This window comes from Protomyctophum bolini (assembly GCF_963924005.1).
Source record: "Protomyctophum bolini genome assembly, chromosome: 18".
Classification (NCBI taxonomy): Eukaryota; Metazoa; Chordata; class Actinopteri; order Myctophiformes; family Myctophidae; genus Protomyctophum; species Protomyctophum bolini.
Genome location: NC_137879.1, coordinates 21,559,509 through 21,582,460, shown reverse-complemented (window position 1 = coordinate 21,582,460; position 22,952 = coordinate 21,559,509). Strand labels below are relative to the sequence as shown.

General features: G+C 42.4%; 3 protein-coding genes across 6 annotated transcripts; 1 reads left to right on the top strand and 2 right to left on the bottom strand.

Moving 5' to 3' along the window:
• Positions 1-1,038: 1,038 nt before the first annotated feature.
• Positions 1,039-4,393, bottom strand: LOC308333345 (uncharacterized protein). Its single transcript, XM_080789696.1, has 6 exons — positions 4,361-4,393; positions 3,863-4,024; positions 3,265-3,358; positions 2,623-2,782; positions 1,823-1,975; positions 1,039-1,258 (listed from the first exon to the last, which is right to left on the bottom strand). Exons 2-6 carry the CDS (start codon positions 3,991-3,993, stop codon positions 1,077-1,079), a joined length of 720 nt encoding a protein of 239 aa, XP_080645822.1. The 5' UTR covers positions 3,994-4,024; positions 4,361-4,393; the 3' UTR covers positions 1,039-1,076.
• A 32-nt stretch (positions 4,394-4,425) lies between these two features.
• Positions 4,426-13,722, top strand: wdr24 (WD repeat domain 24). The gene is made up of 12 exons (XM_080788634.1): positions 4,426-4,481; positions 5,087-5,167; positions 5,411-5,480; positions 5,799-6,286; positions 6,730-6,907; positions 7,290-7,962; positions 8,693-8,793; positions 8,918-9,042; positions 9,297-9,398; positions 9,813-10,156; positions 11,192-11,376; positions 11,801-13,722. Exons 4-12 carry the CDS (start codon positions 5,806-5,808, stop codon positions 11,967-11,969), a joined length of 2,358 nt encoding a protein of 785 aa, XP_080644760.1. The 5' UTR covers positions 4,426-4,481; positions 5,087-5,167; positions 5,411-5,480; positions 5,799-5,805; the 3' UTR covers positions 11,970-13,722.
• A 1,269-nt stretch (positions 13,723-14,991) lies between these two features.
• Positions 14,992-22,447, bottom strand: anks3 (ankyrin repeat and sterile alpha motif domain containing 3). Of its 4 annotated transcripts, none has more exons than XM_080788635.1 (16): positions 22,391-22,447; positions 21,798-21,975; positions 21,434-21,632; positions 20,050-20,171; positions 19,872-19,953; positions 19,347-19,464; positions 18,727-18,876; positions 18,107-18,232; positions 17,875-17,990; positions 17,583-17,750; positions 17,330-17,454; positions 17,072-17,213; positions 16,480-16,756; positions 16,154-16,225; positions 15,960-16,052; positions 14,992-15,729 (listed from the first exon to the last, which is right to left on the bottom strand). In XM_080788635.1, exons 2-15 carry the CDS (start codon positions 21,962-21,964, stop codon positions 15,970-15,972), a joined length of 1,947 nt encoding a protein of 648 aa, XP_080644761.1. In that variant the 5' UTR covers positions 21,965-21,975; positions 22,391-22,447; the 3' UTR covers positions 14,992-15,729; positions 15,960-15,969. The 4 variants fall into 4 exon arrangements, with proteins under 4 accessions (XP_080644761.1, XP_080644762.1, XP_080644763.1 ...); XM_080788636.1 differs by having other exon boundaries at positions 15,968-16,052; XM_080788637.1 differs by lacking the exon at positions 22,391-22,447 and having other exon boundaries at positions 21,434-21,655; positions 21,798-21,925.
• Between the last annotated feature and the right edge of the window lie 505 nt (positions 22,448-22,952).

The window sequence follows — 22,952 nt, the reverse complement described above, 5'->3', positions numbered from 1 at the left end:
TCCCTTGTTTTGTTTGTTTAACAGTTCATCATGCAGCTTGTTTATTTGGTTTAGAAGCAGTAGATTCAAGTCCAACACACAGTAACATCCTGAGTGTTATTTTAACTCTACAAAATTGTATAAAGCAAGGCTATTGCACACCTACAGGCGACAGGTGCGTAGGAGCCTCCTACACACCTGTCGCCTGTAGGTGTGCAAAAGCCTTGCTAGGAGGCGGCCAACCAAGGGTCTGACATACTGAACATAGCCTGATGAAGGTTGCATAGACCAGGGATACTCAAATAGATTTACCTGTGGGCCACATTACAAAAATGGCAAGGGGCCAGGGGCCAGTAGATAAAATTACGACATTAATGATACTTGATAACTTCTCTCTTTCAATTTCCGCAATTTCCATTTCCATTTCCAACTATTAATGGCAGCTGGGTTTCATCATTCAAATAAAATAGAATTCTGTCCGTTTAGCTATAAAATTATGTCAGGGAATAGGGATACACAGTATATGTCTTTCATTTGCATTGCATCTCCCCCCCCCCCCCAAGCTTTTATTTTCGTTCGAGTAATAGTACAACTCTAATAGTATTACTTATAATAATGTAATTAAAGATAACTTCATTCAGATTTATTTATTTTTATTTCATTTTCCAGATTTTTTTTTCTTCTTTTTTTAAGATTTTCATTGGTGGGCCAGTCATAATGGTCCCGCGGGCCTGATGTGTTGAGGTTGAGTATCACTGGCATAGACCGAAACATTGTTTTCCATTAATACATTTTTCAACTGCAAAGACTGTGCTGGAGTTTTTTCCTTTTTCAACTCTACATATGTGAAAATTGACCCTGATGGGTCAATTTGAAAGAGTTGCACGTGCACAAAAGCTATGTTTCCATTTGCACATTTTTATATAAAGAGCGCATAATTTATCATGGAAATTAGGTGAAAAGGCTTTTACAAAACATTCACATTCAGACTGTTCACCCAATGAGTTACGCCGGGAAACAAAATGCAATCACCAAGCATAAAATATTTATTAACTCAACAAATAAGACACTGGATGAAATATGGCAGTCGTGGCTGTTTATTTGGTCCTCAGCTTTTTGCGTCGTCTCTGTTCATCATCGGAGGACTCTTCCTTCTTACTGCTGCTCAGATTCTTGACATCGATTTCACCAAGGAATGGGAGCTGCAACTGATTAGCTACTGCCCAAGCCCACAGACACAACTCCACCTTGTGGGGTGTCCAGTCATGCTGGCCGTCCACTAAGAAGAGAGAAGACCGATCAAGTTCAGTGTTCGTAACAGTAATGCCTTCTATTTTCATAGGTTAGCGCAAAATCGCTGAGCAGAATAAATGTAATAAACGATTTTAAATCGAAAACTGTTGACAATAAAAAAAAATCGATAGTTGCAGCCCTAATCAGTATACATGTACTGTACCATCTTGTGGACACACACACACACACACACACACACACACACACACACACACACACACACACACACACACACACACACACACACACACACACACACACACACACACACACACACACACACACACACACACACACACACACACACACAGTTACACTGGGAAAAGCAATTGCACTTTCAGTTTATGGAAAACTCTATAATAAGGTGACTTCCCTTCATAAACATAAATCAATTGGTTTGTTGCTGGCCCATTTTGTATGCTTGTAGCACAGAGTACAATGTGCAAGGCTGCATTTAGCCACCGGCGCCGTAAATCAAGGACTACAATTGCCACGGCAGACGAATGCAGAAGTATTTAAACCCACCCTAATATCCCTGTGGCCGTCTCACCTTTGTTAAGCCTCTCGGTGCGTTGGAGCATTTTGCTGAGGTAGAGAGAGTAGTGCTTGGCTGTGTACTGGATGGGCTTCAGTCCAGGCACACTCTCCACGGCCTCATCAGACATGAACGCAGTCTGCTCTGGAGCACCCGCTGCCAGCACAGCTTTAAAAAAAAAATGGACAGTCAGTCATAGGCCAAGCTAAACTGCATAGGCTATAGAGAGGATGATTCCTGAATGGTAACTAAACCGAGGCATTCAGTCCCACAGTGTATGCTTTATTCCGCGTACGTAATGACAAACCAATCTCTTATGTCATTCATGTGGTGGCAATTTCTCTGGGCGTATTTGTTAATGACCGCTCCACTAAAAGCAGATATGCTTCGATGTACGTATACGTACAAAGCCGTCATTACCAATGTTAAAGTATGTACTCTATGCCCTCAGAAATAGGGCTGTGGAGAAGCCAGTTAATTAAAAAATTTGCCCTGATGAAGACCGAGTGAGGTTGAAACATGTTGGTATAATAAAGGCTGTTCTCTATTTTTTAACTATGAGTGTCCGGATCTCCCATTTTTTTATCCGATGTATCCCATCTGATCCAGCAGCACCTTTTACTATTTTAACTTCACTGACTCATTTGAAATTTTGTTTGTAAATCATCTATTTTCAGTTTTCACAATTTATTTATTTTTTACAAACGTTCATTAATTGTAATTGAGGCAAAGGTTTGAAATAATCGCTATATTGATTTTAACATCATATCGCCCATCCTACCCCTCCGACAGAATGTAGTGCTTGTAGAGCTAACCTGAGGCGGTGGCTGGGCCGAGGCCTTTGAGGGAGCTCAGTTCGGTGATGGCAGCCTGCGTGTCTGGCAGTAGACTGAAGGCCTTTCGGGAACATTTCTCCACCGTCTCCTCACTGTTGGAAGCCACCAGCTGCTGCAGCCGTGGCCGGAACTTCCCCCTCTGCAGCAACATGGGGGCCAGTCAAGGAGAGGATAGTTGACATTATTGCAATCAATGACAAGAGCGCCCCTCACTTCACACGGGTGTGATTTTTCCTTCTACACCAAATCTCTGCACCAAAAATAGATGATCTACAAGCTCGCATTGCGATCGTTGGGTGCTTGTAGATCGACTATTTTTTCCTGATGTTCCCCCCAGAATATAGATTGATGCTGGGGTTCAAGTGGTCAAGAATATGGGGGAAAGAAAACTGTATATACTGAACTCACTTGGGATCATTGTGACTGTTTAATTTTTGAGGGGCGATAGCCCTATGTCCAGCTTTTAGTGTTTGTGTAAACATAAACATTGCGTAACACAAACATTGAAGACGAAGGTGAGGACGCAAATTCTGATTGGCCGGAATGAGATGATGTATGATGATGTACGATGATAAGAGTGCCCCTCACTTCACACGGGTGTGATTTTTATACAATACTTACGGTGAGTTTCCATTCCATCAGTTTCACAAGCTCTGACAGCGTGACATATGTGTCAGGTCTGCCAATAATGGCTTTCGGTAGCTCCTCTTGATACCTGGGTAAAGATTGAGACAATCCTTTTGCCTTTATTCTTGTAAATAGACTGACTGCACACATGTTTTAATCCAATTATCCAATTATTTTTTTGCCCCTTTTCTCCCCAATTTACTAGTCATCATGCCAATGAATTCCTCCCAACACAAGTTTCTGTGTTGTCACTGCATCCACCTGACTCACCTGCCAGTGAGGTGCAGCCACCAGGAGGACGCAGAGCCTTCATCCTACTCCTCACACTCCCCGCTGACAGGTGCCACCCCAGCCCGCAGGAGTACATGCAATGAATGACCAATATCACCCTCCCCATGCGGCATCCTTCTCCCGAACACGGGCCAATTGTGTTCACATAGACGGACGACAAAACCGGATGCACCACAGTGGATTCGAACCCACAACCTCCCTGGTGGAATGCAGGGACTTAACCACTGCACCACCAAGCACACTCAATCCTGTGATAATAACAGACTACTAGAAAGGAAGGTGAACATGTCAGACTAATTACCATTTGTCTAGGCTCAGCAGTCTTCCAGATTTCTTGCTTTTCCCCAGTGACTTGGACTCCACCACCTCCCAGTATTTATCATGTATGCTTCTCCAGAGGACCGGGTCCTCACAAGCAAACAGGTCTCCCATGGCAGCACATAAGAGGTTAAAGAACCATCACCTGTTTAACAATATGAGGGATTGAGGGAAATCAGTGACATTAACAACTGAGTTCAATGCAGTGATACATAATTAATTATGCAGTTCACATCCCAATGTCTGAATGCTTTCACTTCAAAGTGAATGTTGTGGCTGAGTCATGTTTGTTGTCTACTTAGACAAACTTAAGAAAACAGTCATGTTGATCCTACAGCCTCAGCATCAAAGTTAGCTAGTAAATGAGCATATGAAAATATCAAATAATAATTTTCACAAAATTAACTGAGGTGCAGTGATAAAATCAGTCACAGATAAAACACTGCAATTATATATATTTTTGCGAGAATTGACAACTTACCAAATAGTGAATGGACTGTTGCATGATGCTTCCTGTGGGATATGGAAATCGCGCGAGAAGTAGGAGCGAAATACTATTTCCGGTTCTCCCAGCAGTGAGCAGAGCAAAAGAGTTACAGAAGGTTAGTCCTAAACAAAATACTTTTCGTTTTCAGTATATTTAAAGTATTGCTTAATGATAAAATACAATGAAACCCCCATATATATTGATTTCAAGCAGACTGTTGACGCTAGCATTTCGTTCTTCTTGCTAGAATGCTGGTGTGTACGTTTACATTAGTTAGCCACCACCACTAGCATTATGTTTATGTTGAGGTTTGCTATTTGTGACCACGAGTTTAACCCATTGGATGTCATGTCTAGACTCTAGAATAGATGCTTGCATGACCTACGGATAGAATGTTTAGCTGAGCCCCCTGTACGTGAGATTATCATGTTCCGTGTTTCAGTTTAAAGTGGGCATGCCAAAAACAAAACAAAAACACCTCACATAATGTGATGCATTACCTCCTCATTCATGCAAGACATGTATGTCGATGATTATTGGCATTGATTAGACTTGTCAGAAGCAGTAAGGGTAGAACATAAAATGGGATAGTTTAATTATGACAGTATCTTTATATCAGGCTTTGAGTTCAGTTCTACATTTGAAGGGTGGTTGTTTTCAGTAATGATATTCACCTCCTCCCTCTTCTGTCTTTGCATGTTGGTGTGTCATTCTGTGCAGCTGTGTCACCTCACCCAGGACTTCTTTAATGACACTGCAGAGTTGGGAGACAAACAGTTCGTTATGTGCCTCCTAACGGAGGTGACTATTGTTTTCATCCAAGTTTGATTGATTGATTGTGGTCCTGACCTATGTATTCATCAACTAATCAAGTATCTGTAGATGAGGACAGTCTCTCATGTCAATAGTCATTATCACACCTAAATTCTATATATGTTCTTGTCCCAGTACAAAGTCTCAAAAGAACGATGGAAAAGAAGTAAATGTTTGCAATGCATAGTGTCATGTGTTATCATGTTGTTGATGCCAGTCTCTTGCCACTAGGTCAACCCTGACAATAGTACACGATGAGCTCATTGTATTCCTGTTGAGAAGACCAGAGTTTCCATATTAAGTAAGTGCCTGTTGAAATTATGTTGACAATACCATACAAATGTATGAGACTCTGCAACAACTACAATCACACTTTGTAAGAGAAAACAAGTGTTCCACTTTGCTGAAGAGTGCCACCTTCTGGTCAAATCTGGCATTGCCTTAAACTGTTTGCATAATGTGGAGAAAGGCTTTGAATATCACCCACAGGCTATACATATAGCGGCTGTCAAGACCAGATAATTTGCAAACGACATAATACAGCTTGAGCTTGTCAAGCTTGTCAGCTTCTGTTGAGCTAAACTTAAACATTAGCTATTTGCGGTTTGCTGGCCTTTAGGAGGACCATGGAGAAGATGTCGCGGGTCACCACGGCCCTCAGCAGCAGTGCCATCAGCGGGCGAACCATGTTCTGCCACTTGGATGCCCCCGCCAACGCCATCAGCGTGTGTCGTGACGCCACACAGGTGGTGGTGGCCGGTCGTAACATCTTCAAGATCTACGCACTGGAGGAGGAGCAGTTTGTGGAGAAGTTGAATTTGCGCGTGGGCCGCAAGCCCTCGCTCAACTTCAGCTGTGCCGACGTCATGTGGCACCAGATGGAGGAGAACCTGCTGGCCACGGCCGCCACCAACGGAGCCGTGGTCACCTGGAATCTGGGCAAGCCCTCTCGGAACAAGCAGGACCAGCTCTTTACCGAGCACAAACGGACAGTCAATAAGGTGTGCTTCCACCCAACTGAAGTCTACATGCTGCTAAGTGGCTCGCAGGACGGCTACATGAAGTGCTTCGATCTGCGTAAGAAGGAGTCAGTCAGCACTTTCTCAGGTTGGTATCCGTCATCAGCAGTGTTGTACTACATTGTATAGTAGTCAGTCACCAGGCAACAGCTTATCAGCTTGCCTGGCATTGCTTGGGTTATATATTGCACACGTTGCTTTGATCACAAACAGCACAGGGCGCTGCTTTTCCTTTTTTGCCAAAGGGTTGGGTTATTGCAAATTGGCTCTCCCTTTCACTCTCCCTCTACTTCCCTCCCTCTCTCCCGCTCTCTGTCTCTCTCTATCGCTAATCAAGCTCTGCTCTGACATGGCCACACACAACTACCTCCCTCCCTCTCTCCCCACTGATTATATTCTCAGTATATTCTGACTGTTTGTGTTCAAAACTGAAAATGTTCTTGGACTTTCTGAGAGTATAAAATAAACATCAAATGAGAGTTTGAGCTACCCTATTTATCGCTCTTCCCTTTTTTAAACACTACATTTAAGGTCAATCTGAGAGTGTGCGGGATGTGCAGTTCAGCATGAAGGATTACTTCACCTTTGCTGCATCCTTTGAGAATGGCAATGTCCAGCTCTGGGACATCAGACGACCAGACCGCTATGAGAGAATGTTTACAGCACATACTGGACCTGTGTTCTGCTGTGACTGGCATCCTGATGACAGGTAAAGTGTTATGGTTGCTTAGCGAAATACATTTTTGATTGTGTGAGGTAATATGGCAGTTGTGTCTCAACTAGGACTGAAAATTCAGGGTAGGTTTGTAATGTTTTTGAGGGTCGCTAGCCCCTCCTATGTCCAGCTTTGCGGGTATTCCGTGTAAACACAAACATTGTCTCAACACAAACAGCCATTGATAATGAATGGCCAGTTTTTAGTTGAAGACGAAGGTGCGCAAATTCTAATTGGCCGGAATGAGATGATTGTATGATGATAAGAGTGCCCCTCACTTCACACGGGTGTGATTTAAAAAAATTAACATTTATCCTAAAGGCAGGATAGTCAGTCATATGTATGTTTGAAAATAAATTGGTCTGGTCCTCTGTAGGGGATGGCTGGCCACTGGAGGCAGAGACAAGATGGTGAAGGTGTGGGATATGACCACTAACCGCGCCAAGGAGATCTATTGTGTCCAGACCATCGCCTCAGTGGCGCGGGTTAAGTGGCGCCCGGAGAGGAAGTGGCACCTAGCCACCTGCTCCATGATGGTAGACCACAACATCTACGTGTGGGATATCCGCCGACCGTTCATCCCCTTCGCTACCTTTGAGGAACACAAGGACGTGACCACTGGCATTGTGTGGCGCCACCAGCACGACCCCTACTTTCTACTGTCAGGCTCCAAGGACAGCACGCTCTACCAGCATATGTTCAAGGATGCCAGCCGGCCTGTGGACAAGGCCAACCCAGAGGGCCTGTGCTTTGGGCTGTTTGGTGACCTCGCGTTCGCTGCAAAGGAGAGCCTGATCAGCAACGATGCCAACAGGAAGCCGTTCCCCGGCGGAGACCGCCGCTATCCCATCTTTTTCTTTAAGAAGCCTGACCTGACGGAGCAATTTGCCCATGTGTCCAGCGCCCTCAGTGTCTTTGAAACGGACTTGGAGAGTAGCCGCATGGACTGGTTTGTCAAGACAGCACGCCTCTACCTGCTAAGCGGGAAGCCGTTTGCTGAGTTATGTGATCACAACGCTAACGTGGCCAAGGAGCTGAAGAGACCTCAGGTCAGTAAGATAACCTAGGGTTAGGCTGTTACTGGCCACTGACCACTTGCCCTATTGGAACGGCCATGCTAAAAACATAACACTTGTGAATGATAACTTGAGGATTGCCAATATATGTGACCTGTTATATCGGCTGTGTCTCAACTGCTGCAAGACTTTCTTGGCTTTCTCATCATGCCTGCCAACAACATCTTTGTTCTCCTAACATTAAGAAAAAGCGCAAATTACATATTAGGCCGACCGATATGAACAAACTCAAATTAAATGAGTTGGACTTGTTGCACGTTCAAAGGGCTCACAGTCTCTTACCATTCTCACGTTCTTACCATTTCCTTGTGGGAATTTAGCGGTTGTGTTTATGTAAGTTACAAGCCTATACACATAAATCTTGCCAACACGTCATTTTTTCAAAGGGAGTGACTGCAGGAAATTAAAGCTTATGTGTGTTTTCGCTTTTCACAAACACATGGGTTCATTACCTTCGAGCAATTCATTGCTATTGCTACTATGATGTCACCCTAGTACATTTACAATTTTAAAAGCTACTATATTTCTCATTCAAATCCAACAAAGCCAAGACTTTGTTTTGTTATGGTGCATTCACACGGGCAAATGTAAAAGATGCAGTCTACCATTCATTGTCAATGGAAGCCTGCAAAGACGCAGTTGACAGACTGTGATTTAGAATCTGTTCAGAATAACTTGAATAATGGTGTTAATAATTTTTAAGGTTTCAACAACATGGACGATGTTGAGAATCATGTTCTCAGACCCCACGCCTTCGCTCAATCACAGTCACAGTAAATTGGGTGTCTTACCTTTAATGAACAGGTAAGAAAACATCACTGCATGGTAAAGAAATAAATAATAATCCCACTACATCCTACCTACCAACGCTTGTCACAGACAAAATAAAAAGTATATCTTAACATCAACATGTTTGTATGCTTGCCAGTTTCAGTATGAAGGAAATGGGCACAGGGATGGGCACAGAAAGCAGACTTGACCGCAGTAAAGGCGAGAGCAGGCAGGATAACATTCACCTGGAGCCTGGGAACTCTCACATCAGCAACAACGATGGTGAGACCTGCCGAACATCTCAGATTGTTCCCACACTTGTTTAATCTACCATGCAATGCAGGCACACTGGGTGTATGTAGTCATTTGTAATGTATGAATCACACAAAACATTCTTTCACCATATTCACACAGCGGCCATTTTGCTCTGCCGAATGTTAGGAAATCTCTGTGGTTGACTGTTTGCATGTTTGTGAGACTGGTGTGCATTGGCTTTTAGAAATGATTAGGCATTGACCATTTTCTTTCCCTAACAGACAATGAGGAGACGGAGGGCAGCGATGGTCAGGCGGAGTATATGTTTGGCGACGCTGAGCTTGATGACGATGACCTCTATTCTGTGGAACATGATCAGACGGGTCAGCCTCTGTTTACTATATGGCACAATAATTACCTCAAGGGTTATATCATCTAGTTCTGTACCAAACTAACAGCCCTTTTACCTAAGGCTAGGCAAACTGTGTTTATGTCCAGCTGCGTGCATACATTTCACAGTGAGTATTGTATATTGGCAATTTGGCAGCCATTTTGGAAGCTCACTCACCTTCAGCATTAGTATTGTGGGGTGAACTTGCTTGAATGTGGAACCATTAGAAGCCGTTTCAATAATTAATATTCTCCTAATTGATCACAGGATGTTTCAACAGTCCACCACGTGGGCCAGCCATAAAATGTGACCTTCTGTCATCACATATCGTATTTGCTCCAGGCTTTGTCTGTCCAGTCTTTGTCTGTCCAGGCTTTGTCACACTAATAGCTCTGTGCATATCCAGTAGAGGAACAGGAGTACACGCTGCCTCAGGAAGCTTTCCCGCTGCGCCACGAGATCATGGACAACCCGTCTGCCCCAGAGCACCTGCAGCAGGACAAGGCGGAGTCGCCGCACGTCAGCGGCAACGAGGCGGAGGCGGTCATGTGCCTGACGCCCATCGAGTCGTTCTCCCTCATCTCCATTTCCCAGCCGTTGTTCAGCCCGCACCTGCCCGCCCGCTTCTTCTGCCCGGTGGTGCGCGAGATGCTCAGCTACTACGCAGAGCAGGGCGACGTGCAAATGGCCGTCTCTGTTCTCATTGTCTTGGGAGACCGCATCCGCAGAGAGATCGACGACCTCACACAGGTCAGAGTACTGACCATTTGGTCTCATGAAATGGAAACATTCTCATTTCAAGTATTTTTGTTTTTCATAATTTCAATAGATTTGGTTTTTAATTGTTTTTAAATAAGTATTTGTCAACTGTGGAGTAATATTGTTTTATTGCACAAGAAATATCATATTGAATTAATTCATTAACATGGAAAAACAATCCTGCGATTGAAGGATTCAAGAGTATGTGGATTCAAGAGATGTGGAAAACAAAGTTTTATACTTTTTCTGTTTTGTATGCATGGAGTTAGCATTACTCTAATGGACTCCCAGGTGTGGGTATAATATTCAAATATGTCTTCCCTGTGTATTTTTGGTTTCTTCCTCAAAGCCTTTGAGTCAAAAGGCCCAATCGAAATGCCACTTTAGTGACATTATAACCTAACGTCTCCTCCATTATCATGAAACAGGCGATTTAGGCATTTAGCATACGCTCTTAATCCAAAGGGAGAAGAGTCTGGGACGTGTGGAGCATTGTCCAGGCTTATTCAGCCTCCCTGCATTATAATATCATAATAAACAGGTATAATTAATGAACTGGTGGGTGTGGCCACATAAGCACATCATTTTAACACTTTATGTACACTTGGAAAAAAAAGATCTTCCTAGTATAATCATAGAACCTGATGATCATGTTTTAGGGGGGGAACAAATCACGGCACTCCATCTTTAAGATCTTCATGATGCCTCCTGATTTTAATGCCTGATTCATGCTTCGTTTCATGCTTCGTGTCACATAAGCTCACAATTAATAGTGATCTGCTTTTTATTTTGGTCATGGTATTAAAGCATAATAAACATGTGATCTAGTGCATATGATTGTTTTCAAGTCCAGCAAATGTGGAATTTACCTAAAACATGACATGTTATGTTATGTTATGTTTGCTCCTGATGTTCTCATTTCTTACAGACATATTTCCCAAGTTAGATCGGCTATTTTCAGTGTGTGACAACTGCCCACAACTAAGTATAACTCAGGCTTTAATGCGAGTGGTGTCTCCCATTCAGGAACACTGGTACATGTCCTACATAGACCTGCTGCAGCGCTTTGAGTTGTGGAACGTGTCTAATGAGGTCATCAAGCTCAGCACGTGCAGCGCCATCACCTGTTTGAACCAGGCGTCTACCACACTGCACATCAACTGCAGCAACTGCAAGCGGCCCATGAGCAACAAAGGCTGGATCTGTGACAGGTACACCCGCTGAATGTGAATTAATTTGATTAATACTCACAATATACCTAGTACCTACACCACACTTTATCGTATGGACAACCACATAGAATCGTTACACTGCTAACCATGTTACAATAACGCAAATTAATTTACACTCGATATCCGTTGTACCGTTGAGTGGCATACATCTCAGACAAGTGTTATATATATTATATATGTTATATATATATTAAAGGCATAAAACCTCACTATGGGACAATGCAAGGAATATCAAGTTTTGAATTATTGATTTGCTTTATTCTCTTAGGGCTGTGACTGTGACTTAACAATGTAGTATTACAATCAAGTCAAAATTATATGCAATGAAATACAGAACACAGTAAAGGGTAAGACCATATAGTAATATATATTTAACATGAGGAACATGACTCTTTCACCCCAGGTGCCACCAGTGTGCCAGTGTATGTGCGGTATGCCACCATGTGGTGAAGGGGCTCTTTGTGTGGTGCCAGGGCTGCAGCCATGGCGGGCATTTGGAGCACATGATGAACTGGCTCAAAACGAACTCCCACTGCCCTGCTGGCTGCGGCCACCTATGTGAGTACACCTAACTGAACCCCACACTGGCTGGCTCCACATGGGGGGAGGTGTTGGGAAGTGCTCCCGGCTGCTGCTGGATGCCTGGGTCCGAGGTCGTAGCTTCCCGTCACAATGGAAAGACGGTTGGCGGTGTGACTGTGTTGGGAGGTCTAGTCATGACGACCAAAAGGAGCAAGGGGTGGGGCAGTGTTTCTAAAACATTTTAATTTCAAGGATCCCCATAACTCTGAGAGTGCACAAATGGATCCAAATGGACCCGTAAGGATCCATTTGGTTCCATGTGTACACTCTGAGTTACAGAACTGTAAGGGTCCATTTGGAACCCTGAGGGTCCCTGGACCCCACTTTGATAACCACTGGGGTGGGGTATGAATTAAGTTGACCCCACACTCATGCGCACTCTCCCCCAGTCTATGATGCACTCAAACTAAGCATGGTCCTCGATGTGTTTCCATTGGTTTTTCAACCCATCTGTGAGGTTGGGTCTTACTTTTCAGAAATGAACACAGACTTTTGTGAAATAAAAACTGTACAGTAGGTCTATAGAAGCACACTTGTGGATTATTAAATATATTTAAATATATGTAAATAGAGCGATTTTTGAAGATTTAAGATGATGGTAATATTTACATCCATTGAGGTCTTAAAGCAATAAATATTAACACAGATGTTGGCCTAAAGGGGTTGTACAGTTTGTTTTGGTTAAAATAAGTGTTAAATAGCTCTATATTCTGATGATTGCTATGAAGTGTTTGTTTAGTAGGGGTCTCTCCCATCTCTCCAGCTCTTTATTAAACAGGAATTATATTTTCAGGTTTTGATACCAATTTTATCCAATCATGAGAAAGAACACTAAACCCGAAGCTGGTAAATGGGTTTTCTCTCCTGATGTTTAACCCACCTGAAAATGTATTTTTTGTTTATTAAGGTGCTGGAGAGATGGGCAGGCTGAACTTGCTGAACAGTGAACAAACACTATAGCATGATTATTTTCTGAATACAAGCTTTAAACTTTTAACAAACAATGTAATATTGTTGCAGTCACTTGAAAGAAAAGACCGTCCCCCAGATATATCTTGTATGCACGAGTGCTAGTGCTACAAAAGAATGTAACTTTGTGATCAAATTGAAATTACCTGTACCATTTTGTTTGGTTTGTTTCTTTCATACTCGCATAGCAGTTTGCAAAACTGAAATATGTGCATATTTACAGTATACATAAATAAAATGAAAGGAAGGAGAAAAGTACAATCTGATTCTGCACTTTAGGTAAAAGGTATTCAGATGGATGGAGCCTGCACACCATATTGGGTACAGAAAAATACTATTTTATTTATTCATCAGATGAATAAATAAAGTGTTCTTTTTTTTGTGTGAGCTCCATCCATCTGTAAAGTCTCTGTAGCCCAGCACCCACCTGTCGATTCCTCATATTCTACATAGACATTTTAAAAGTAACCAAATAATAGGGGACAGAAGTCCCGAGCGGAGCTTGCTCTACTGTCAGTTTCAGAGGACTATAGAAAGTCTATAGAAACAGTCTGCACTCACAAGGTGACATTTCTTTTAATTGTATAAATTTACCGCAGCAGCAGTCTCTACCAATCTGCACATAGTGGTGTAATTGCTGCAGTGTCTATGCTACACACAGTTGACTAAGCTGAGACAAAGTAAGACTCTCAAAGAAAACAATGGGAGGTGTCTTATTGTGTATAGAAAATGTACCTTGGTTGGTTCACATCTTTATTTGTACCTTTTTTGTTAGAAAACCTGTACAGAATGTTAATCTGCATTTAAATGTGTACAAATAAGCAAATATTTTGTATTGGGCAATCATTTAAAATTAGTGTAGAGTTGTGTATAATTTCATTGATGAATCAATGTCAGTAATGTTAGTCATGTATTTTTGTATACGTTGTCTAATAGCGCAATATTAAGCACCAATTCCAGGTTTCCAGTGATTTGCCTAAAACCCCCTTATTGTCTCCACTAGGCCGAAGGCATGGGGAGAGAGTATATTTTGCACTCCGTCCGTCCGTGAACAGCTAATCTCCGGCACCGTTAACCCGGTCATGCCAAATTTTGCACACACACAACCTGAATGCCAACGATGAACCTCTGACCTAGCCTGGTTTCCAGACCACTCGACTGAGCACACTGGAAGCTCTCAGAGTCTGAATCAGGCTACCTCTGACCCACAAATTCCAGAACGGCCTGCCACTAGGAGGCCGACTTTTGAAAAACATTACTGTCCAAAAATCCTGCAAATTGTTACACACTATCTCTGTAGTCATGTGTTTAAGATGGATCTGTCCGATATTTCATATTCCATCCTAATTGGCTTTCAAAGTTTGCAGGATTGGCCCTTTTGAAACAAAAAGCCTCAAATCATGAACGCAGCGTGCAATTTCCGTGAAATCTTTCAGACTTTCCTACTAGGCTGAGGAATATATCCCACCATTTTCACATTGGCCTGTTGTAGCGCCACCAACAGGTGGACTTTTGAAAAACACATTTTTGGAACAAAATGCTTCATCAAATTGCCATCAAAGGCATAAGAAAACATTGCACCCTTTTCACTTTGGCCTATTATAGCGCCACCAGGAGGCTACAACCTGATCTGCCCTCCCCTGCACGGACCTTGAGTTTTTACTACCGTAATCACAAAAACAGAATCAACTGTGCTGGTCCCTACACCAACTCATCTCATCTGCCAAGTTGGCAGATTTCAGACGAGCTATTTCATGAGTAGATTTTTCAATTTCAATTTCAGCTGTTTCTAAGGCTGCCAAACAGCCACCACATGAATATGATCAACCGACCACAATAGCAACAATCAGTCACAACTAACCCATACTCCATTGGCAAACATATTCACCACGTTTGTTTTTTGCTTCTGTCCAAAACATTTTCATTGATACAGTTAGTCACAGAGGCTGCTAACAAGCATCTTCCCACAGCAGAATGGATTATGAAGAACAGTTTCCTAGCTGTAACCTCTCTTTACAACCATGACATGAGTCATGATAGAAAAGTTCATCAGTCTCCAGCTAGGTTAGTAAATAAGCCTCATACACAAATAGTCACCTGCCTGAAGAACCAGTGATTCAAGATGATTCCAGTTTAATTTATTTTTTACATCTTGTGTAGGAGTACATAAGAGTTGTTCTGATTCCTCAAACATTGTAGCAGCAATAATATTAGAAGCCTTTTCTGGAAATAACCAACTCACATTATTAGTTAAAAAATTTACCGGGTTTGGATCATCTCGAGCTTAGTATTCTGCCATATTGTTATACCTTTAACTCTGGAGCAAAAACAATTTTAGCTGTCATTGATTTAGTAGAGTTGCATTATAATTCAAATATTTCATGTAGGAGAACTGCACTCACAGATGCAGACACCATTAGTTCTTTAGAAAATGTTTCCCTGCACGATTCAATTGCCTGTGATGCTCAAATGGAAGAACATTGTAGACAGGCTACTCTCCTCTCACATTGTGCAGTCCAACGTACACTTGCACAAGCGTGTGGGGTCATGTACCCCTCCTGCCTGCTTGTCGATTCCCTACAGTGGCTGCCGTTGGCCTCGTCCGCATCTGACCCTGGTCTTTGACCTTGTCCCATAGAAGAGATGCTGGGTGGCTCTGTCGGTCTCTGGGCCTCTCCAATGAGGTGTGACAGGACTTGTCCCTGGCCAGCTCCCATTTCCACTGTGTAGGTGTGTGTCTTCAGGGTGGCATGCTCACCCTCCGTCAGGATTGTCAAAAGCCTTTATGCAATGAGGAAAAATAATATTTCATAATTTATAAAGTAGTATAGCAGGTAAACCTTTTGACACTTTAAGATTAAAGTTTTCTAATCTAATCTAATGTAAGCCTCTTGGTGTATGGCGATTTGGAAACTTCGGCACTTCAACATTTCCATATTTTAATTGTGTAGTCTGATTAAATGTGTGCCACTTATTTTCCATAACTCCCAAAATATTGTGGTGGTGTTTACCGGTGCACCTCTATGGCCGTTCCCAGCTGTCTGTCACCTTCTCTGGTATGCTCAGACGCCTCAGGCTCTGGAGCACCGTATGCAGGGTCCCCACTGATGTGATTAAACAACCAGATACATACCAGTATAAAGAGACGATTCAGACATGCAAATGTAAAACAAAATGTCTTTGATCACCTTGCATTTACACTTACCCAGCTCTTCGTCATAGGAATCCAGCTTTTTCTTTAGCTCTGAAATGTTGCATGGCTTCAAGCCATCCTCGGCTACAAAGAAAAGTTGGAAAATGTGATTAATTTTATTCACCATGTACAATTTGGAATTTGCCTTGGTAAAAGATCTGAAGAAGACCTTTCCAGGTCGAAACGTTGGTATTAATTTAATAAATGATGCTTCATTGTGGCTATGGGTGTGCAGCCTTTTCTTCACTTTTAGTTGATGATCTTTAAAATAACTTTGCGTAGACAGACTGCTGGATGTATGGCTCTCTCAAACAAAAATGTACTTAAATCTACTGTACCTTTACCACCAGTGTCACCCTCAGTTTTATCCTCCCCGCATGGAAAGCAGCTACTGTTCCCTTCTGGGACACTGAGGACGGAGAACAGCTCGGCCCGGCAGCACCGGGTCTTCTCCAGCATGCCATTCATCTCCTGGGCGAGCCGGTGGTTATCCACCAGCTCGGCGTGGACCCTCTGCCAGGCCATTTTGTCTTCCATCAGGCATCCCTCCATCACAGTGCGCAGCTCCTTCTCCTGAGACACTTGGCCCTGCAGGCTCTCCGCCTCCTCACAGCGCTATATGACAGACAGTGATCATTAAAGGTGAGACGTGCCTCACACGGTACACGATCGTTCTATGACTGTAGGGGTATTCAAAAGGTTAACCATAATGTTGATTGCCGATCTATAAATGTTCTCTTAATCTACAGCTGTAATTGTAAAAGGGATTGGAGAGGAACATTTAGTTAATTGCATTAAAGGTACTGTAATATTGGACGTGGATTAAAATAAAGTCGGCAAACGAGGTGGCAGTGGATTGAGGCTAAATGTAAGTAACGGATGGTTTAGTGGAAACGTAAACGTTTTGTTGCAGCCAAGCTTAGCAGGCACCTTGTGCAGCTGAATGGCCATCTCCTGCATCTCTGCTTCTAGCTGGTCTGCATATGATTGCTCCAGGGCATCGCTAGGAGGACGAGTGCTGCTGTGCCACCGGGCTATAGCTGAGGTCATCTTACGCTTGGGCCCAAATAACCTGTTGACCCACAGCACTGTGTTTATTTACCAGTATAAGTTAGTAATTTGTTTCCTTATGTGATGTGGAGGGGAAAGAAGTAAATCACTGTTTATATGGGAGTAAACATGTCTTACGTGATCCCCACTTCTTTTAGGTCATTCTCAGTCAGGGTTAGAAATATCCTCAGGTCAATGTCTTGTTCCTCCAGCAGGGGGAGGTATTTCGAAAAGCCAATCTGCTCCAAGAACGCTGCCAGATCCTGCAGCAATAAAAAATATGATATACTGTCAGTTGAGTCAAGAAATCAAGTCTGTCCTGACTCCTGAATAATCACTCCTGGTCCAAACAATACTGTATATGGCCGTTTTTTGTTATGGGAAGACTTACCTTGGGACCAGTGTAGGAGGGAGGAGGATCGGCAGGCAAGTTCACCCCACTACTATTCCCCACACTGCTGGGCTGTGTTATGTCACTGTTGCTGTGGCGGTTCTTGCTTTTTGAGTAATGACCCTTGTTTGTTCTACGGGAGCTGCCTTTTTTGGTTTGGTCCGAGTCCTGATGGACAAAGGAGCATTGTCACTGTCAATGTGGCATTCAACAATGGGGCTTTATTATTGTGGTATGTCCCCATAACGCAGTGTTGATGCTCTGCTGTGTGTGTGTGTGTGTGTGTTTTCACCTCATTGCTCTCCAGAGAGCCCTCCCAGTTGAGGCTGACAGCACGAGGCAGACATTCACTGCTACTGCTGCTGCTTCTCACAGTGGGCATGTCATTGTCAAAGAATGGACTCTCATCTGCAGAGTGTCACATGAAATGTTTTGAGCAGAACTTTGCCCTCTTTTGGTCTAAAATCGGGTGCATTTAATAAAATGGGGGTGCCCCTCCAGCGCCTATTATCATATCACCATACCTCTGCTGCTGTTGCTTTGGCCATCCAGCTCATTGATGGGTGAAGTGACGTCGCGGTAACAGATTCCCTCACTCTGTTCTCCAACATCACGGAACGTCATGTAACCTGGCGGAGCCACAGGTCGCTCTACAGAGGGGAAGAAACACTGTGAGACATGACCTTTTAACACCAACAGCATTGATATTTCACTCAATGTACACGCATCATAATACAGACTATTATATAAAGGTGAGCCATGAAAAGGTGGTCACCAAAAATCATATTTCTTGTGTGGTTAATTTGTTTTTGAAGCTTAGCCATGAAAATCCTGGTGTTTTTTAATTTGCACTCTTTGTCTAAACTTTTCAGTGGATCACTGCAACCCATTTGACACAGGGCACGCAACTCAGAGCCTCATATCACAAAACGCAGTGTTTGAAATGATTAAGTATGCAGAGACAAACTAAAGAATCACTCGCCTGTAATCCGACACAATGTTGTTGTTTTGGTCACAGTATGTTTGGTGTGCATACTTTTGCATTAACCATTGTTCTGAAGGATCAAACTTATGCATAATTCATACTAGGATATGGAATACTAAATGATAGAACGTGTCTTTAAATGATTAGATGATAAACTACCAGCGAGTTTGCTGGTGCCTCCGACTCGGAACTTGGCGATGGCCTGGGGCCCATCATGGATGCTGGGGCCTTTGGTCCTGTTCCGACTCAACCTGGGCCTGGGGGGTGCGCTGTCCGAGTCCTCAGAGGAGCTCAGATCTTCAAAGTGTCCTGAAGAGATGGACGGAATGGATGACACACAGCCCATCATAAAAATACTTGAAAAGTTAAAGACGGGTCGATTACTGTGAGACAAAGTCACGATATTTCTTTTCCCCAATCCACAATTGTATAATTTCCTAATCCCAAATAATCGTTGCAATTTCCTCTCATATTGACTTCCAACTATAAATACAATAACCATGTGATTCTTAACCAACAGTCTGCAGTAGAGTTATTTGATTAAAGCAATAAAACAAATGAATAATTGCAATAAAGTCAAGATCAAAACAAAATGATCAGATTATCCTATTGGACATAATATAGTTTTAAATTATGGAACATTATTACTTGCGCAAGCGGAGCGTGCAAGTACTGCGATCAGCTGGGTATGTATGTCTGACTGTGGCCCAATCAGGGACCAGCATAATTTGGTTACGTCACCATCAACAGTTCTAGTTGAAAGAATGTCATTATTATACCTGGTTTGACCTTTGGAGAACGTGAGTCAATGAGGCTGGCAATCTTGGTATATCCGTACATCATAGCCAGGGCTCGGGCAGTCTCTCCTTTGGCATTCCTCTCTTCTACTTTTACCTTCTGTGGGTGCATATGATTATCCATTTAAATACATTTGTTAGTAGTACAACAAAATACACTTTCTTGTGGACAGCTCTTTTCTTTTCACAGAGTACATGAATATAAGAGTATGTTAGAGTATTTGTCCTGTACCAGTTATGACACTCATCTTTGGACTCTCGTGTCCCTTCCTGACCTAGGACTGAATCCTGTCTTGTTCCTATGCCTTCTTCATCTCAGCTTTCTTACTGCCCATCGGATTTAAGAAAATAAATAAATACAAAGAAAATCTAAAGTATTTTGATGCAACACATTGTGAGCTTGTAGATCGGCAATTTGCGAACCTTTTTGTTTTTGCCTATAATGACATTCCCAAAGCTGCCTGTTACTTAAGAGAAAGAGAAGTTGACAAATGACAAGTTACTCACATGGTCGAGTAGGTACTGAACAATGATTTCATGACCTGAAGCAGCAGCCTCCATCAAGGGAGTGAAGCCGGATACTGGCTCCCTGTGTAGGGGGATCACTCATTAGAAAACCTGCAAACTATTAAACTGTGTTTAGTCTAGGATTTGTAGGCCTGGTCGAGTGAATAAAGGTACTCACTTGACATTAGCATTAGCATTGTTGTCCAGCAAGAACTTGACCATCTGCTGGTGTCCTGTGCTGGTACAATGTAGCAGTGATGTCCAGCCTCGGGAGTCCTTCTGCTCCAACTCAGCACCTTGCTTTTGTGGGGAACAAAGACAGTTACGCATAATTTAAAATGTAGTCCTACATACTGTTGAATTAAGATGTATTGTAAATGCTGACATGACATGTCGGACAAATACAGTATAGCTGTCAAATAGCACCATTTGCACCAGCAATAGTTCCTTCTTAGCCATGATTCATGACTCTCGTATTCATAGTCATGAAGTAACTGCACCCTGTTTTTGGCGAACGCTGCATTTACAAGATTTCCGTATATATAAACATTCAGATTTCAAATATAAAGTACTCACAATTTGTCCCACGGGTGTTAGTTAGTAGCAGCTCCAGCGATTAGAATTTCTGCATCCTGCGTTGTTTAATAAAAAGCATTTTTATCCGAGCTGTTATTTTCCCATTGGCTTTCAACTACGCGCCCCTATCGGTCGGGAGGAGGGTGGCACTCGGTGTGTTCGATATAGGTACTCTGACCGCCCTGCCAATACAGACTAATAGGCGAGTGCGCTCCCGGTGTGCAACTGTGGATTTCCCAAACGAACCCCGTTTAAAAAAAGTAGCCGGGGCGCTCGGACAAAAATGCTTTTTATGAAACAACGCGGGATGCAGCAATTCTAATCGCTGGAGCTGCTAATAACTAACACCCGTGGGACAAATTGTCAGTACTTTATATTTGAAATCTGAATGTTTATATATACGGAAATCTTGTAAATGCAGCGAGCGCCAAAAACAGGGTGCAGTTACTTCATGACTGTCATGATAATCATCATGGCAGTCATGTTTCAGGGCTAGTTCCTTCTGGACTTAACGATGGACTTAATGTGATGCTATTGCTAATCAAATGGATTCTAATTATTGTTGCTTTATTTATTATTATTTCATCACTGTCTAGTCTACACTTAATCTTCTGCCTAGACTGAGGAGTACAAGTTGACGTCATAACAATTTCTGTGTTTTATTTGATCCATTTTATATTTGGTATCGAGGTGTTTTGACACTTGATGTTTGTTTATACATTGTGATGATCTGTCATTTTATCATTAAGTTATTTCATGTGTATTAACCAATTGTATACAGAGTAGACGGATTGTGGTTAGATCACTTAAAATTCATTTTATTCTATATAAATATTTTCCTAAATGCAATTATCTGCCCTTTGAACAAAGTGGAATTTACAGCCTGGGATTACCAGTCTAGGTACATTATTAAAGAACAGTAGTTAATTTGGGTCTTGGGTGGATAACAAAATTCCTACAAACTGGATTTTTATTGCCATTTGTACCTGCAGTAGAAAGTATGAAATGCTTTCATTCCCACAGCTGGCTGCCAACATCAGGGGCGTGAGGCCTTTGGAAGTGGTCGCATTCACGTTAACTCCTGCCTCCAGCAAGAGATTGGCAATGTTGTCATGGCCAATGTAAGACGCATACATCAGCGGAGTCCAACCTCCCATGTTCTTGCCATCCAGGTCCACCTCTTTTCTAAAATGACAAAATATTCTAGACTGCAAGCAGCAAAACTGTGTGCATTACAATACTGACCCAGGATCACTTCCATTACAATCAGCAGGAGATTGTCTTATGGCAGTGGTGTGGATGGAACAATTGGAACATTATTATAATATACAGTAGACTGTCAAGACTCACTTCTTGATGCACTCTGCCACCACATCATACTGTCCTATGGAACAAGCAGTGTGTAGATCTATGGGGACATTCAGCTCCTCTGCTCGCACCAAGGAGTCCCCAAGCCACAGGGAGAGACTGGCACCAAGCTGCTCTGATTCACTCGCCTCGTCGCTCAATTCTGACATCCTCACTGATACTGATTGTACAGGGAGGACATGTCAAATCATTCTAAAAACATAATCTCAAACCGACATTGAATGAGACGTATTTTGAACAAGAGAAGAATCGTCAACATTTAAAGTAGTCGTTCCGCGGCGCTGCCTACGTATGTCCCGTTTTGACAGATGAATGTGCCAAATAACGGTCACTGGATGAAAGTTTGTAAATGTTATTAGTTGGTTGTTGGTAGAATTAAGTTGGTGTGTGCTCAAATCTTGTCACTGGCTAACTTAGCCAGCCAGTTTAGCCATCTGGTTAGCCAGAGGACAACTTATCATACTACCTCCTAACAAACGGATCATTATGAAAAAGAACTGCTCCAAGCGTCAAATGACATTCTACCGGATCTACAATGTAAATACGGTAGATTAAGTACTTTAATAGATACTTACAAGATACAGGCAGTGTTGTCGCAGCAGTGACCGAATCTTTGAACTTTCTTGTTTTGAGTGTCTCATTCAATTGTGCACGGGTTGTTCCTAACCTAACCTTCCTGTTCGCAAATGACAGCGAAAACCTACTGTGATTATTCTCAATCAGTAGCTCTAACTGTAGCCCAATACTGTATCAATATAGGTAATCCAAACACAAGTCTAGTCTACCTAAAATGTCCTGTTACATAATGCATATGCCTCATGTCTATGATGTCTCTACATGTGTTGTTGAAAGAGCACGTCATTCCTTTTCTATTGCAGTTTTCACAAAGTAAAAGCCTATTTCAAGTCTGAGCACAAGCTAAAGAATAATAATGTATTTTGACATTTATGTAAAGCCATTTCTTTTTGGCAAACCGTTATAATTCATAAACACCATTATGCAATCTATTCTAAAGCTTAATTGGTCATCGTTTACTTTAAGATTCTAGTAAATATGAATTGCTTATACAATCTAGATTTAGAAGGCCCATTACAATATTAGAGAAACCCAAATTGATTGTGTACATAGTGACAGAAA